The 19,149-nt window shown below is 45.9% G+C and overlaps 1 protein-coding gene across 1 annotated transcript in view; it reads right to left on the bottom strand.

The window, feature by feature from the left end:
* Window positions 1–16,991, bottom strand: part of LOC135568586 (NT-3 growth factor receptor-like) — a gene marked incomplete at its 3' end in the record, with an annotated part of 71,060 nt that extends 54,069 nt beyond the window's left edge. Inside the window, exon 1 of the mRNA XM_065015390.1 lies at window positions 16,927–16,991. Coding sequence (XP_064871462.1) covers window positions 16,927–16,991 — 65 coding nt within the window. The remainder of the gene's footprint in view (window positions 1–16,926) is intronic.
* Between the last annotated feature and the right edge of the window lie 2,158 nt (window positions 16,992–19,149).

A 19,149-nucleotide genomic window follows, 5' to 3' on the forward strand; every position in this document is an offset into this window, starting at 1 on the left:
GAGACAGAGAGAGAGAAGGAGAGAGAGAGGAAGAGAGAGAAGAGCAGAGAGAGAGAGAGAGGAAGGAGAGAGAGGGAGAGGAAGGAAAGAGGGGGAGAGAGAGAGAGAGAGAGGAAGGAAAGAGAGAGAGAGAGCATGTTTTTACAAAAATATAGATTCAGAGTTAGATAAACTTTGTGATTTTTCTGGATGTTGCACCAGAAGAGTTTTTCTCTCTCACCCATCTACACACAAAACACAATAACGACATTGTGAAAACATTTATTGAAAATCTTTGCAAATGTATTGAAAAATAAATATTTTATTTACCTATAGTACCAGTCAAAGGGTCGGACACACCTTCTCATTCAAAGGTTTTTCTTTATTTTTTACTATTTTCTACATTGTAAAACAATAGTGAATACATCAAAACTTTTTTTATTTATTTTATTTTTTATTTCACCTTTATTTAACCAGGTAGGCTAGTTGAGAACAAGTTCTCATTTGCAACTGCGACCTGGCCAAGATAAAGCATAGCAGTGTGAACAGACAACACAGAGTTACACATGGAGTAAACAATTAACAAGTCAATAACACAGTAGAAATAAAATGGGCAGTCTATATACAATGTGTGCAAAAGGCATGAGGAGGTAGGCGAATAATACAATTTTGCAGATTAACACTGGGGTGATAAATGATCAGATGGTCATGTACAGGTAGAGATATTGGTGTGCAAAAGAGCAGAAAAGTAAATAAATAAATAAATAAAATAAAAAAAACAGTATAAAAACAGTATGGGGATGAGGTAGGTGAAAATGGGTGGGCTATTTACCAATAGACTATGTACAGCTGCAGCGATCGGTTAGCTGCTCGGATAGCTGATGTTTGAAGTTGGTGAGGGAGATAAAAGTCTCCAACTTCAGCGATTTTTGCAGTTCATTCCAGTCACAGGCAGCAGAGTACTGGAACGAAAGGCGGCCAAATGAGGTGTTGGCTTTAGGGATGATCAGTGAGATACACCTGCTGGAGCGTGTGCTACGGATGGGTGTTGCCATCGTGACCAGTGAACTGAGATAAGGCGGAGCTTTACCTAGCATGGACTTGTAGATGACCTGGAGCCAGTGGGTCTGGCGACGAATATGTAGCGAGGGCCAGCCGACTAGAGCATACAAGTCGCAGTGGTGGGTGGTATAAGGTGCTTTGGTGACAAAACGGATGGCACTATGATAGACTGCATCCAGTTTGCTGAGTAGAGTGTTGGAAGCCATTTTGTAGATGACATCGCCGAAATCGAGGATCGGTAGGATAGTCAGTTTTACTAGGGGTAAGCTTGGCGGCGTGAGTGAAGGAGGCTTTGTTGCGGAATAGAAAGCCGACTCTTGATTTGATTTTCGATTGGAGATGTTTGATGTGAGTCTGGAAGGAGAGTTTGCAGTCTAGCCAGACACCTAGGTACTTATAGATGTCCACATATTCAAGGTCGGAACCATCCAGGGTGGTGATGCTAGTCGGGCATGCGGGTGCAGGCAGCGATCGGTTGAAAAGCATGCATTTGGTTTTACTCGCGTTTAAGAGCAGTTGGAGGCCACGGAAGGAGTGCTGTATGGCATTGAAGCTCGTTTGGAGGTTAGATAGCACAGTGTCCAATGACGGGCCGAAAGTATATAGAATGGTGTCGTCTGCGTAGAGGTGGATCAGGAATAGCCCGCAGCAAGAGCAACATCATTGATATATACAGAGAAAAGAGTCGGCCCGAGAATTGAACCCTGTGGCACCCCCATAGAGACTGCCAGAGGACCGGACAGCATGCCCTCCGATTTGACACACTGAACTCTGTCTGCAAAGTAATTGGTGAACCAGGCAAGGCAGTCATCCGAGAAACCGAGGCTACTGAGTCTGCCGATAAGAATATGGTGATTGACAGAGTCGAAAGCCTTGGCGAGGTCGATGAAGACGGCTGCACAGTACTGTCTTTTATCGATAGCGGTTATGATATCGTTTAGTACCTTGAGCGTGGCTGAGGTGCACCCGTGACCGGCTCGGAAACCAGATTGCACAGCGGAGAAGGTACGGTGGGATTCGAGATGGTCAGTGACCTGTTTGTTGACTTGGCTTTCGAAGACCTTAGATAGGCAGGGCAGGATGGATATAGGTCTATAGCAGTTTGGGTCCAGGGTGTCTCCCCCTTTGAAGAGGGGGATGACTGCGGCAGCTTTCCAATCCTTGGGGATCTCAGACGATATGAAAGAGAGGTTGAACAGGCTGGTAATAGGGGTTGCGACAATGGCGGCAGATAGTTTCAGAAATAGAGGGTCCAGATTGTCAAGCCCAGCTGATTTGTACGGGTCTAGGTTTTGCAGCTCTTTCAGAACATCTGCTATCTGGATTTGGGTAAAGGAGAACCTGGAGAGGCTTGGGCGAGGAGCTGCGGGGGGCGGAGCTGTTGGCCGAGGTTGGAGTAGCCAGGCGGAAGGCATGGCCAGCCGTTGAGAAGTGCTTATTGAAGCTTTCGATAATCGTGGATTTATCGGTGGAGACCGTGTTACCTAGCCTCAGTGCAGTGGGCAGCTGGGAGGAGGTACTCTTGTTCTCCATGGACTTCACAGTGTCCCAGAACTTTTTGGAGTTGGAGCTACAGGATGCAAACTTCTGCCTGAAGAAGCTGGCCTTAGCTTTCCTGACTGACTGCGTGTATTGGTTCCTGACTTCCCTGAACAGTTGCATATCACGGGGCTATTCGATGCTATTGCAGTCCGCCACAGGATGTTTTTGTGCTGGTCGAGGGCAGTCAGGTCTGGAGTGAACCAAGGGCTGTATCTGTTCTTGGTTCTGCATTTTTGAACGGAGCATGCTTATCTAAAATGGTGAGGAAGTTACTTTTAAAGAATGACCAGGCATCCTCAACTGACGGGATGAGGTCAATGTCCTTCCAGGATACCCGGGCCAGGTCGATTAGAAAGGCCTGCTCACAGAAGTGTTTTAGGGAGCGTTTGACAGTGATGAGGGGTGGTCGTTTGACTGCGGCTCCGTGGCGGATACAGGCAATGAGGCAGTGATCGCTGAGATCCTGGTTGAAGACAGCGGAGGTGTATTTGGAGGGCCAGTTGGTCAGGATGACGTCTATGAGGGTGCCCTTGTTTACAGAGTTAAGGTTGTACCTGGTGGGTTCCTTGATGATTTGAGTGAGATTGAGGGCATCTAGCTTACATTGTAGGACTGCCGGGGTGTTAAGCATATCCCAGTTTAGGTCACCTAACAGAACAAACTCTGAAGCTAGATGGGGGCGATCAATTCACAAATGGTGTCCAGGGCACAGCTGGGAGCTGAGGGTGGCCGGTAGCAGGCGGCAACAGTGAGAGACTTATTTCTGGAGAGGGTAATTTTCAAAATTAGTAGTTCGAACTGTTTGGGTATGGACCTGGAAAGTATGACATTACTTTGCAGGCTATCTCTGCAGTAGACTGCAACTCCGCCCCTTTGGTAGTTCTATCTTGACGGAAGATGTTATAGTTGGGTATGGAAATCTCTGAATTTTGGTGGCCTTCCTGAGCCAGGATTCAGACACGGCAAGGACATCAGGGTTAGCAGAGTGTGCTAAAGCAGTGAGTAAAACAAACTTAGGGAGGAGGCTTCTGATGTTGACATGCATAAAACCAAGGCTTTTTCGATCACAGAAGTCAACAAATGAGGGTACCTGGGGACATGCAGGGCCTGGGTTTACCTCCACATCACCCGCGGAACAGAGAAGGAGTAGTATGAGGGTGCGGCTAAAGGCTATCAAAACTGGTCGCCTAGAGCGTTGGGGGCAGAGGATAAGAGGAGCAGGTTTCTGGGCATGGTAGAATATATTCAGGGCATAATGCACAGACAGGGGTATGGTGGGGTGCGGGTACAGCGGAGGTAAGCCCAGGCACTGGGTGATGATGAGACAGGTTGAATCTCTGGACATGCTGGTTGTAATGGGTGAGGTCACCGCATGTGTGGGAGGTGGGACAAAGGAGGTAACAGGGGTATGCAGAGTGGGTCTAGGGGCTCCATTGTGAACTAAAACAATTATAACTAACCTGAACAACAGTATACAAGGCATATTGACATCTGAGAGAGACATACAGCGAGGCATACAGTAATCACAGGTGTTGAATTTGGAAAGCTAGCTAAAAACAGTAGGCGAGGCTAATCCGCTAGCACAACAAACAGCAGGTAAAATGGCGTTGACTAGGCAACGGGGCCGACAGGTAAGACAAACAAGCAGAAAGGAGTACCGTGATTAATGGACAGTCCAGCGTGCGTCAGCTATGTAGCCAAGAGATCAGTGTCCAGGGGGCAGCGGTGGATGGGCAGGGGGCTGGCGAGTGTTATCCAGGTTTTTTTTTTTTTTTTTTTTTTTTTTTTTTTTAAACTAACAATGACTAACTAGCTTGTAGCTAGTTAGCTGGTTAGCGTCTGGAGGTTCTTGAGTGTGTCATAAAAATAAAAATAAGAGTAAAAGTAACAGCGATTCCGTATCACATTGGGTGAGGCAGGTTTCCGGAAGGTATAAACAAATTAAAAATCAAAAAGAGATAGAAAGTAAATGGGGTCAGAGAGTGATTGGGACGCGGTGGTACAGACGGTTAGCAGGCCTGTGCTAACAAGCTAACAGTTCGTAGGCTCGAGCTAGACAAGGTAGCAGTTAGCGGACCGGAGCTTGACAAGCTAGCCGTTAGCAGGCCGAATTAGCAAGCAGGGAGATAGCGAGGGCTAGAGAGTTAACCTTTGGGGGACGTCGCGATGGGGTGAGTCTGTTTATTTATTCCTCTTCATGCGGTGAGCTGGAGATACAGCGATTCAGAAAGCTCGCGGGCCTTGGCCAGCAGATGGATCTTTGGCGATGTCGCAGCGGAAAAGCCTGTTGAAACCCCCTCGGACAATTATGTCGGCGGACCAGTCGTGATGGATCGGCGGGGCTCCGTGTCGGCAGTAGAGGGTCAGTAGAGGGTCCAGGCCAATTGGCAAATTAGGTATTTTTGGACCTCTTCGGGTAGTCGGGAGATGGGCTTAGCTCGAGGCTAGCTCCAGGCTAACTGGTGCTTGCTCTGGGACAGAGACGTTAGCCAGGAGTAGCCACTCGGATTGCAGCTAGCTATTTACGATGATCCGGTATAAAGCTTCAGAGCTTGCGGTAGGAATCCGGAGATGTGGTAGAGAAAAAGCAGTCTGATATGCTTTGGGTAGATGTCGCGCTGGTGTCCTAGTTAGCGTTGAAGACCGCTAGCAGTGGCTAGCTAGTAGCTAGTTAGCGGCTAGCTTCTGGTGAGGGTTCCGATTCTAAAGCATAGAAAAAGCAGATCCGTACCACATTGGGTGATGCGGGTTGCAGGAGAATATATTCAGCCTGTGGTTGGGAAGTGAGATTAAAATATGAAATATATACGGGAAAAAAAGAGGGAAAAAAAACTATGAAATAACACATATGGAATCATGTCGTAACCAAAAATGTGTTAAACAAATCAAAAATATTTTTGATTTTAGATTCTTCAAAGTAGCCACCCTTTGCCTTGATGACAGCTTTGCATTATCTTGGCATTCTCTCAACCAGCTTCACCTGGAATACTTTTTGAACGAGTTCCCACATATACTGAGCACTTGGTGGCTGCTTTTCCTTCACTCTGTGGTCCAACTCATCTGAAACCATCTTAATTAGTTTGAGGTCGGGTGATTGTGGAGGCAAGGTCATCTGATGCAGCACTCCATCACTCTCCTTATTGGTGAAATATCCCTTACACAGCCGGGAGGTGTGTTGGGTCATTGTCCTATTTAAAAACAAATGATTGTCCCACTAAGCACAAACCTTATGGGATGGCGTATTGCTGATGAATTCTGTGTTACCCGTGCTGGTTAAGTGTGCCTTTGAATTGTGACAGTGTCACCAGCGAAGCACCCCCACACCATCACACCTCCTCCTCCATTGTGGGAACCACACATGATGAGATCATCCTTTCAGGTACTCTGCATCTTGGCGGTTGGAACCAAAAATCTCAAATTTGGACTCATTCTTTTTTTTCTTCTGAAAAACTCCCGAATCCTTAACGATTCCAATCATACTCAAGGCCTGATGCAGCCACCACCTGATGCAGCCACCACCACCTGATGCAGCCGCCACCACCTGATGCAGCCACAACCACCTGATGCAGCTACCACCTGATGCAGCCACCACCACCTGATGCAGACCACCTGATGCAGCCACAACCACCTGATGCAGCTACCACCTGATGCAGCCACCACCTGATGCAGCCACCACCACCTGATGCAGCCACCACCACCTGATGCAGACCCCCTGATGCAGCTACCACCTGATGCAGCTACCACCTGATGCAGCCACCACCACTGATGCAGCCACCACCACTGATGCAGCCACCACCACCTGATGCAGCCACCACCTGATGCAGACACCACCTGATACAGCCACCACCACCTGATGCAGCCACCACCACCTGATGCAGCCACCACCTGATGCAGCCACCACCTGATGCAGCCACCACCACCTGATGCAGACCACCTGATGCAGCTACCACCTGATGCAGCTACCACCTGATGCAGCCACCACCACTGATGCAGCCACCACCTGATGCAGCCACCACCACCTGATGCAGCCACCACCTGATGCAGCCACCACCTGATGCAGCCACCACCACCTGATGCAGCCACCACCTGATGCAGCCACCATCTGATACAGCCACCACCAGCTGATGCAGCCACCACCTGATACAGCCACCACCACCTGATACAGCCACCACCACCTGATGCAGCCACCACCTGATGCAGCACCCACCACCTGATGCAGCCACCACCTGATGCAGCCACCACCTGATACAGCCACCACCTGATGCAGCCACCACCACCTGATGCAGCCACCACCTGATGCAGCCACCATCTGATACAGCCACCACCTGATACAGCCACCACCACCTGATACAGCCACCACCACCTGATGCAGACACCACCAACTGATGCAGCCACCACCACCTGATGCAGCTACCACCTGATGCAGCCACCACCACCTGATGCAGCCACCACCACCTGATGCAGCCACCGCCTGATGCAGCCACCACCTGATAGAGCCACCACCTGATGCAGCCACCACCACCTGATACAGCCACCACCTGATGCAGCCACCACCACTTGATACAGCCACCATCTGATGCAGCCACCACCTGATACAGCCACCACCACCTGATGCAGCCACCACCACTGATGCAGCCACCACCTGATGCAGCCACCACCACTGATGCAGCCGCCACCTGATGCAGCCACCACCACCTGATGCAGCCACCACCTGATACAGCCACCACCACCTGATGCAGCCACCACGATTGATGCAGCCACCACCACTTGATGCAGCCACCACCACCTGATGCAGCCACCACCACCTGATGCAGCCACCACCTAATGCAGCCATCACCTGATGCAGCCACCACCTGATGCAGCCACCACCTGATGCAGCCACCACCACCTGATGCAGCCACCACCTGATGCAGCCACCACCTGATGCAGCCACCACCTGATACAGCCACCATCTGATACAGCCACCACCACCTGATGCAGCCTCCACCACCTGATGCAGCCACCACCTGATGCAGCCACCACCTGATGCAGCCAACACCACCTGATGCAGACCACCTGATGCAGCTACCACCTGATGCAGCTACCACCTGATGCAGCCACCACCACTGATGCAGCCACCACCTGATGCAGCCACCACCACCTGATGCAGCCACCACCTGATGCAGCCACCACCTGATACAGCCACCATCTGATGCAGCCACCACCTGATACAGCCACCACCACCTGATACAGCCACCACCTGAAGCAGCCACCACCTGATGCAGCTACCACCACCTGATGCAGCCACCACCACCTGATGCAGCCACCACCACTGATGCAGCCACCACCAATGATGCAGCCACCACCTAATGCAGCCACCACCACCTGATACAGCCACCACCTGATGCAGCCACCACCTGATACAGCCACCACCACCTGATGCAGCCACCACCACTGATGCAGCCACCACCACTGATGCAGCCACCACCTGATGCAGCCACCACCTGATGCAGCCACCACCACCTGATACAGCCACCACCTGATGCAGCCACCACCTTATGCAGCCACCACCTGATGCAGCCACCACCTGATGCAGCCACCATCTGATGCAGCCACCACCACCTGATACAGCCACCACCTGATGCAGCCACCACCACCTGATACAGCCACCACCACCTGATGCAGCCACCACCACCACCTGATGCAGCCACCACCTGATGCAGCCACCACCTGATGCAGCCACCACCACCTGATACAGCCACCACCACCTGATGCAGCCACCACCTGATGCAGCCACCACCACCTGATGCAGCTACCACCACCTGATGCAGCCACCACCACCTGATGCAGCCACCACCACCTGATACAGCCACCACCTGATGCAGCCACCACCACCTGATACAGCCACCACCTGATGCAGCCACCACCTGATACAGCCACCACCTGATACAGCCACCACCACCTGATGCAGCCACCACCTGATGCAGCCACCACCACCTGATGCAGCCACCACCACCTGATACAGCCACCACCACCTGATGCAGCCACCACCTGATACAGCCACCACCACCTGATGCAGCCACCACCTGATGCAGCCACCACCACCTGATGCAGCCACCACCACCTGATGCAGCCACCACCTGATGCAGCCACCACCTGATGCAGCCACCACCTGATGCAGCCACCACCTGATACAGCCACCACCTGATGCAGCCACCACCACCTGATACAGCCACCACCACCTGATACAGCCACCACCACCTGATGCAGCCACCACCACCTGATACAGCCACCACCACCTGATACAGCCACCACCACCTGATGCAGCCACCACCTGATGCAGCCACCACCACCTGATACAGCCACCACCTGATGCAGCCACCACCACCTGATACAGCCACCATCTGATGCAACCACCACCTGATACAGCCACCACCTGATACAGCCACCACCACCTGATGCAGCCACCACCACCTGATGCAGCCACCACCACCTGATGCAGCCACCACCACTGATGCAGCCACCACCTGATGCAGCCACCACTCTCCTGGAACATATGGAGAGCGGTACTCAGTAAAGTGTTGGATTGCCCCAAACATAACACTTTGTATTCACACAAGAAGTGAATTCCTTCGCCACATTTTCTGGCAGTTTTACTTTAGTGCCTTGTAAAGAGGATGCATGTTCTGGAATATTTTTATTCTGTACAGGCTTCCTTCTTTTCACTCTGTCAATTAGGTTACTAATGTGGAGTAACTACAATGTTGTTGATCCATCCTCAGTTTTCTCCTCCATTAAACTCTGTAATAATTGTTTTATTTTTTATTATTTAACCTTTATTTAACTAGGCAAGTCAGTTAAGAACAAATTATTATTTACAATGACGGCCTACCCCGGTCAAACCCTCCCCTAACTCGGACGATGCTGGGCCAATTGTGTGAACCCGAGTCTGTAGTGACGCCTCTAGCACTACAATGCAGTGCCTTAGACCACTGCCCCACTCGGGCCCCCCATTTAACGTCACCATTAGCCTCATGATGAGTACAGGAGAGGGCTGAGAATGCACCCCACTGGGGGCCCCACAAGGGTGCGTTCTCAGCCCTCTTCTGTACTCCCTGTTCACCCATGACTGCGTGGCCGCTTCCAACTAAATCATCAAGTTTGCGGACGACACAACAGTGGTAGGCTTGATTACCAACAACGACGAGACGGCCTACAGGGAGGAGGTGAGAGCCGTCGGAGTGTGGTGCCAGGAAAATAACCTCACACTCAACGCCAACAAAACAAAGGAGATGATCGTGGACTTCAGGAAACAGCAGAGGGAGCATCCCCATATCCACATCGACAGGACAGTAGTGGAGAAGATGGAAAGTTAAGTTCCTCGGCGTACACATCACGGACAAACTGAAATGGTCCACCCACACAGACGGTGTGGTGAAGAACATCAGGAGGCTGAAGAAATGTGGCTTGTCATCAAAAACACTCACAAACTTCTACAGATGCACAATCGAGAGCATCCTGTCGGGCTGTATCACCGCCTGGTACGGCAACTGCTCCGCCCACAACCGTAAGGCTCTCTAGATGGTAGTGCGGTCTGCACAACGTATCACCGGGGGCAAACTACCTAACCTCCAGGACACCTACACCACCCGATGTCACAGGAAGGCCATAAAGATCATCAAGGACAACAACCAGCCGAGCCACTGCCTGTTCACCCCGTTATCATCCAGAAGGCGAGATCAGTACAGGTGCATCAAAGCTGGGACCGAGAGACTGAAAAACAGCTTCTATCTCAAGGCCATCAGGCTGTTAAACAGCCATCACTAACATGGAGAGGCTGCTCCCAACAAACAGACTCAAATCTCTCTGTCTCCAAGCCATCAGACTGTTAAACAGCCATCACTAACATAGAGAGGCTGCTCCCAACAAACAGACTCAAATCTCTCTGTCTCCAAGCCATCAGACTGTTAAACAGCCATCACTAACATAGAGAGGCTGCTCCCAACAAACAGACTCAACTCTCTGTCTCCAAGCCATCAGACTGTTAAACAGCCATCACTAACATAGAGAGGCTGCTCCCAACAAACAGACTCAACTCTCTCTGTCTCCAAGCCATCAGACTGTTAAACAGCCATCACTAACATAGAGAGGCTGCTCCCAACAAACAGACTCAACTCTCTCTGTCTCCAAGCCATCAGACTGTTAAACAGCCATCACTAACATGGAGAGGCTGCTCCCAACAAACAGACTCAAATCTCTCTGTCTCCAAGCCATCAGACTGTTAAACAGCCATCACTAACATAGAGAGGCTGCTGTCAACAAACAGACTCAACTCTCTCTGTCTCCAAGCCATCAGACTGTTAAACAGCCATCACTAACATGGAGAGGCTGCTGTCAACAAACAGACTCAACTCTCTCTGTCTCCAAGCCATCAGACTGTTAAACAGCCATCACTAACATGGAGAGGCTGCTCCCAACAAACAGACTCAACTCTCTCTGTCTCCAAGCCATCAGACTGTTAAACAGCCATCACTAACATGGAGAGGCTGCTGTCAACAAACAGACTCAAATCTCTCTGTCTCCAAGCCATCATACTGTTAAACAGCCATCACTAACATAGAGGCTGCTCCCAACAAACAGACTCAACTCTCTCTGTCTCCAAGCCATCAGACTGTTAAACAGCCATCACTAACATAGAGAGGCTGCTGCCAACAAACAGACTCAAATCTCTCTGTCTCCAAGCCATCAGACTGTTAAACAGCCATCACTAACATAGAGAGGCTGCTGTCAACAAACAGACTCAAATCTCTCTGTCTCCAAGCCATCAGACTGTTAAACAGCCATCACTAACATAGACAGGCTGCTGCCAACAAACAGACTCAACTCTCTCTGTCTCCAAGCCATCAGACTGTTAAACAGCCATCACTAACATGGAGAGGCTGCTGTCAACAAACAGACTCAAATCTCTCTGTCTCCAAGCCATCAGACTGTTAAACAGCCATCACTAACATAGAGAGGCTGCTCCCAACAAACAGACTCAACTCTCTCTGTCTCCAAGCCATCAGACTGTTAAACAGCCATCACTAACATGGAGAGGCTGCTCCCAACAAACAGACTCAACTCTCTCTGTCTCCAAGCCATCAGACTGTTAAACAGCCATCACCACCTGATACAGCCATCACCACCTGATACAGCCATCACCACCTGATACAGCCATCACCACCTGATACAGCCACCACCACCTGATACAGCCATCACCACCTGATACAGCCATCACCATCTGATACAGCCATCACCACCTGATACAGCCATCACCACCTGATACAGCCATCACCACCTGATGCAGCCATCACCACCCGATACAGCCATCACCACCCGATACAGCCATCACCACCCGATACAGCCATCACCACCCGATACAGCCATCACCACCTGATACAGCCACCACCACCCGATACAGCCATCACCACCCGATACAGCCATCACCACCTGATACAGCCACCACCACCTGATACAGCCATCACCACCTGATGCAGCCATCACCACCTGATGCAGCCACCACCACCTAATCCTACATTATTCATCTCATATGTACAGTTGAAGTCAGAAGTTTAGATACACTTAGGTTGGAGTCATTAAAACTCATTTTTTAACAAACTATAGTTTTGGCAAGTCGTTTATACGTTTCGGGTAGCCTTCCACAACTTTCCCACAATAAGTTGGGTGCATTTTGACACATTCCTCCTGACAGAGCTGGTGTAACTGAGTCAGGTTTGTAGGGCTCCTTGCTCGCACATGCTTTTTCAGTTCTGCCCACAAATGTTCTATAGGATTGAGGTCAGGGCTTTGTGATGGCTACTCCAGTATCTTGACTTTGCTGTCCTTAAGCCATTTTGCCACAACTTTGGAAGTATGCTTGGAGTCATTGTCCATTAGGAGACCCATTTGGAAGTATGCTTGGGGTCATTGTCCATATGGAAGACCCATTTGAGACCAAGCTATAACTTCTTCTGACTGATGTCTTGAGATGTGGCTTCAATATATCCACATAATTTTCCTGCCTCGTAATGCCATCTATTTTGTGAAGTGCACCAGTCCCTCCTGCAGCAAAGCACCCCCACAACATGATGCTGCCACCCCCGTGCTTTATGGTTGGGATGGTGTTCTTCAGCTTGCAAGCATCCCCTTTTTCCTCCAAACATAACGATGGTCATTATGGCCAAACAGTTCTAATTTTGTTTCATCAGACCAGAGGACATTTCTCCAAAAAGTACAATCTTTGTCCCTATGTGCAGTTGCAAACCGTAGTCTGGCTTTTTTATGGCGGTTTTGGAGCAGTGGCTTCTTCCTTGCTGAGCGACCTTTCAGGTTATGTCGATATAGGCCTCGTTTTGCTGTGGATATAGATACTTTTGTACCTGTTTCCTCCAGCATCTTCACAAGGGCTTTTGCTGTTTGTTGGTCCACGATTGATTTGCACTTCTCGCACCAAGGTACATTCTTCTGTAGGTGACAGAACGCGTCTCCTTCCTGAGCGGTATGACGGCTGCGTGGTCCCATGGTGTTTGTACAGATGAATGTGGTACCTTCAGGTGTTTGGAAATTGCTCCCAAGGATGAACCAGACTTGTGGAGGTCTACAAAAAAAATTCTGAGGACTTGGCTGATTTCTTTTGATTTTCCCATGATGTCAAGCAAAGAGGCACTGAGTTTGAAGGTAGGCCTATCAAAAGCTTCTAAAGCCATGACATCATTTTCTGGAATATTCCAAACTGTTTAAAGGCACAGACAGCTTAGTGTATGTAAACTTCTGACCCACTGGAATTGTGAAACAGTGAATTATAAGTGAAATAATATGTCTGTAAACAATTGTTGGAAAAATAACTCGTGTCATGCACAAAGTAGATGTCCTAACCGACTTGCCAAAACTATAGTTTGTCTCATATGAAGTTGAGTCAGTTGTCTCATATATAGTTGAGTCAGTTGTCTCATATATAGTTGAGTCAGTTGTCTCATATATAGTTGAGTCAGTAGTCTCATATATAGTTGAGTCAGTTGTCTCATATATAGTTGAGTCAGTTGTCTCATATATAGTTGAGTCAGTAGTCTCATATATAGTTGAGTCAGTAGTCTCATATATAGTTGAGTCAGTAGTCTCATATATAGTTGAGTCAGTAGTCTCATATAAAGTTGAGTCAGGTGTCTCATATATAGTTGAGTCAGTTGTCTCATATATAGTTGAGTCAGTATAGTTGAGTCAGTAGTCTCCTATATAGTTGAGTCAGTTGTCTCATATATAGTTGAGTCAGTAGTCTCATATATAGTTGAGTCAGTAGTCTCCTATATAGTTGAGTCAGTTGTCTCCTATATAGTTGAGTCAGTTGTCTCATATATAGTTGAGTCAGTAGTCTCATATGAAGTTGAGTCAGGTGTCTCATATATAGTTGAGTCAGTAGTCTCATATGAAGTTGAGTCAGTTGTCTCATATATAGTTGAGTCAGTAGTCTCATATGAAGTTGAGTCAGTTGTCTCATATAAAGTTGAGTCAGTATAGTTGAGTCAGTAGTCTCATATATAGTTGAGTCTGGTGTCTCATATATAGTTGAGTCAGTTGTCTCCTATATAGTTGAGTCAGTTGTCTCATATATAGTTGAGTCAGTTGTCTCATATATAGTTGAGTCTGGTGTCTCATATATAGTTGAGTCAGTAGTCTCATATATAGTTGAGTCTGGTGTCTCATATATAGTTGAGTCAGTTGTCTCATATATAGTTGAGTCAGTTGTCTCATATATAGTTGAGTCAGTTGTCTCATATGAAGTTGAGTCAGTAGTCTCATATATAGTTGAGTCAGTATAGTTGAGTCAGTAGTCTCATATATAGTTGAGTCAGTAGTCTCATATATAGTTGAGTCAGTTGTCTCATATATAGTTGAGTCAGTTGTCTCATATATAGTTGAGTCTGGTGTCTCATATATAGTTGAGTCAGTAGTCTCATATATAGTTGAGTCAGTAGTCTCATATATAGTTGAGTCAGTTGTCTCATATATAGTTGAGTCAGTTGTCTCATATATAGTTGAGTCAGTTGTCTCATATATAGTTGAGTCTGGTGTCTCATATATAGTTGAGTCAGTTGTCTCATATATAGTTGAGTCAGTAGTCTCATATATAGTTGAGTCAGTAGTCTCATATATAGTTGAGTCTGGTGTCTCATATATAGTTGAGTCAGTAGTCTCATATGAAGTTGAGTCAGTTGTCTCATATATAGTTGAGTCTGGTGTCTCATATATAGTTGAGTCAGTTGTCTCATATGAAGTTGATCAGTTGAAGTTGAGTCAGTTGTCTCTCAGTCTATATAGTTGTCAGTCTCATATGAAGTTGAGTCAGTTGTCTCATATATAGTTGAGTCAGTAGTCTCATATATAGTTGAGTCAGTAGTCTCATATATAGTTGAGTCAGTAGTCTCATATATAGTTGAGTCAGTAGTCTCATATATAGTTGAGTCAGTAGTCTCATATATAGTTGAGTCAGTAGTCTCATATATAGTTGAGTCAGTAGTCTCATATATAGTTGAGTCTGGTGTCTCATATATAGTTGAGTCAGTAGTCTCATATATAGTTGAGTCAGTAGTCTCATATATAGTTGAGTCAGTAGTCTCATATATAGTTGAGTCCGTTGTCTCATATATAGTTGAGTCTGGTGTCTCATATATAGTTGAGTCAGTTGTCTCATATATAGTTGAGTCAGTAGTCTCATATATAGTTGAGTCACTTAGTCTCATATATAGTTGAGTCAGTAGTCTCATATATAGTTGAGTCAGTAGTCTCATATATAGTTGAGTCAGTAGTCTCATATATAGTTGAGTCCGTTGTCTCATATATAGTTGAGTCAGTGTCTCATATATAGTTGAGTCAGTAGTCTCATATATAGTTTGAGTCAGTTGTGTCTCATATATAGTTGAGTCAGTAGTCTCTCAGTTGTCTCATATAGTTTGAGTCTCAGTTAGTCTCATATATAGTTGAGTCAGGTGTCTCATATGAAGTTGAGTCAGTTGTCTCATATATAGTTGAGTCAGTAGTCTCATATATAGTTGAGTCAGTTGTCTCATATATAGTTGAGTCTGTAGTCTCATATATAGTTGAGTCAGTAGTCTCATATATAGTTATCATATCTCTACAAAGGGCATGTACCAGTCAGGTATCTAATAGTCTGTTTGTACTGTTGACACCAACTGTTCCAGTCTGGGTGTCATGCACATCACAAGACTGTGTCAGCTTCTGAGATAAAGCTTGGGAATTAGGCTCAGGGAGCTAACACAAATCCAATGTTCTCAGACATAGGGGTCACTCTGAGACACAAGGTTACATAGGGGTCACTCTGAGACACAAGGTTACATAGGGGTCACTCTGAGACACAAGGTTACATAGGGGTCACTCTGAGAGACAAGGTTACATAGGGGTCACTCTGAGAGACAAGGTTACATAGGGGTCACTCTGAGACACAAGGTTACATAGGGGTCACTCTGAGACACAAGGTTACATAGGGGTCACTCTGAGACACAAGGTTACATAGGGGTCACTCTGAGACACAAGGATACATGGGGGTCACTCTGAGACACAAGGTTACATAGGGGTCACTCTGAGGGACAAGGTTACATAGGGGTCACTCTGAGACACAAGGTTACATAGGGGTCACTCTGAGGGACAAGGTTACATAGGGGTCACTCTGAGAGACAAGGTTACATAGGGGTCACTCTGAGAGACAAGGTTACATAGGGGTCACTCTGAGACACAAGGTTACATAGGGGTCACTCTGAGACACAAGGATACATGGGGGTCACTCTGAGACACAAGGTTACATAGGGGTCACTCTGAGGGACAAGGTTACATAGGGGTCACTCTGAGAGACAAGGTTACATAGGGGTCACTCTGACACAAGGTTACATAGGGGTCACTCTGACACAAGGTGACATAGGGGTCACTCTGACACAAGGTTACATAGGGGTCACTCTGAGGGTCAAGGTTACATAGGGGTCACTCTGAGAGACAAGGTTACATAGGGGTCACTCTGAGGGACAAGGTTACATAGGGGTCACTCTGAGAGACAAGGTGACATAGGGGTCACTCTGAGACACAAGGTTACATAGGGGTCACTCTGAGAGACAAGGTTACATAGGGGTCACTCTGAGACACGTGTTACACAAAGACAGTCACTGATGTCATGCATCATGCAGCCAGTGGTTGTCATAGAAGCCTCTCTACCAACCCAGAGACAGACATTCAGCCTGAACTCTTTATTATAGCCTGTCCCCATGGCCCAGCAGGACGTTCTGTCTGAAGTCAAAGTTCAGCTCGTATTTATAGACTCACATGTATCGTAGATGAGGGTTCTGGGAGAAAGCCCGGGCCTGGATAGAGTGCAGACTGCAGTTCATAATGATTCTGAAAGACACGTGAACAAACAGACAGTAGAAGAAGTGATTAATGTTGGTACTGAACGATATCAGAAGGCAGGAGTCTTCTAATGTTCTCCCATGTTATAATCAGCTTGGTCTTTAATCAGCTTGGTCATATTATAATCAGCTTGGTCATATTATAATCAGCTTGGTCATATTATAATCAGCTTGGTCTTATTATAATCAGCTTGGTCTTTAATCAGCTTGGTCTTTAATCATCTTGGTCTTATTATAATCAGCTTGGTCATATTATAATCAGCTTGGTCTTATTATAATCAGCTTGGTCATATTATAATCAGCTTGGTCATATTATAATCAGCTTGGTCTTATTATAATCAGCTTGGTCATATTATAATCAGCTTGGTCATATTATAATCAGCTTGGTCTTTAATCAGCTTGGTCATATTATAATCAGCTTGGTCATATTATAATCAGCTTGGTCTTTAATCAGCTTGGTCTTATTATAATCAGCTTGGTCATTAATCAGCTTGGTCATATTATAATCAGCTTGATCATATTATAATCAGCTTGGTCTTATTATAATCAGCTTGGTCTTTAATCAGCTTGGTCATATTATAATCAGCTTGGTCATATTATAATCAGCTTGGTCATATTATAATCAGCTTGCTCATATTATAATCAGCTTGGTCATATTATAATCAGCTTGGTCATATTATAATCAGCTTGGTCATATTATAATCAGCTTGGTCATATTATAATCAGCTTGGTCATATTATAATCAGCTTGGTCATATTATAATCAGCTTGGTCTTATTATAATCAGCTTGGTCATATTATAATCAGCTTGGTCATATTATAATCAGCTTGGTCATATTATAATCAGCTTGGTCATATTATAATCAGCTTGGTCATATTATAATCAGCTTGGTCATATTATAATCAGCTTGGTCATATTATAATCAGCTTGGTCTTATTATAATCAGCTTGGTCATATTATAATCAGCTTGGTCTTTAATCAGCTTGGTCATATTATAATCAGCTTGGTCATATTATAATCAGCTTGGTCATATTATAATCAGCTTGGTCATATTATAATCAGCTTGGTCATATTATAATCAGCTTGGTCATATTATAATCAGCTTGGTCATATTATAATCAGCTTGGTCTTATTATAATCAGCTTGGTCATATTATAATCAGCTTGATCATATTATAATCAGCTTGGTCTTATTATAATCAGCTTGGTCTTTAATCAGCTTGGTCATATTATAATCAGCTTGGTCTTTAATCAGCTTGGTCTTATTATAATCAGCTTGGTCTTATTATAATCAGCTTGGTCTTTAATCAGCTTGGTCATATTATAATCAGCTTGGTCTTTAATCAGCTTGGTCTTATTATAATCAGCTTGGTCTTATTATAATCAGCTTGGTCTTTAATCAGCTTGGTCTTATTATAATCAGCTTGGTCATATTATAATCAGCTTGGTCATATTATAATCAGCTTGGTCTTATTATAATCAGCTTGGTCATATTATAATCAGCTTGGTCATATTATAATCAGCTTGGTCTTTAATCAGCTTGGTCATATTATAATCAGCTTGATCATATTATAATCAGCTTGGTCATATTATAATCAGCTTGGTCTTTAATCAGCTTGGTCTTTAATCAGCTTGGTCATATTACAATCAGCTTGGTTATATTATAATCAGCTTGGTCATATTATAATCAGCTTGGTCATATTATAATCAGCTTGGTCTTTAATCAGCTTGGTCATATTATAATCAGCTTGGTCATATTATAATCAGCTTGGTCATATTATAATCAGCTTGGTCATATTATAATCAGCTTGGTCATATTATAATCAGCTTGGTCATATTATAATCAGCTTGGTCATATTATAATCAGCTTGGTCATATTATAATCAGCTTGGTCATATTATAATCAGCTTGGTCATATTATAATCAGCTTGGTCATATTATAATCAGCTTGGTCATATTATAATCAGCTTGGTCTTTAATCAGCTTGGTCTTTAATCAGCTTGGTCTTTAATCAGCTTGGTCATATTATAATCAGCTTGGTCATATTATAATCAGCTTGGTCTTTAATCAGCTTGGTCTTTAATCAGCTTGGTCATATTATAATCAGCTTGGTCTTATTATAATCAGCTTGGTCTTTAATC

Source organism: Oncorhynchus nerka, unplaced genomic scaffold, assembly GCF_034236695.1.
Source record: "Oncorhynchus nerka isolate Pitt River unplaced genomic scaffold, Oner_Uvic_2.0 unplaced_scaffold_1464, whole genome shotgun sequence".
Lineage (NCBI taxonomy): Eukaryota > Metazoa > Chordata > Actinopteri > Salmoniformes > Salmonidae > Oncorhynchus > Oncorhynchus nerka.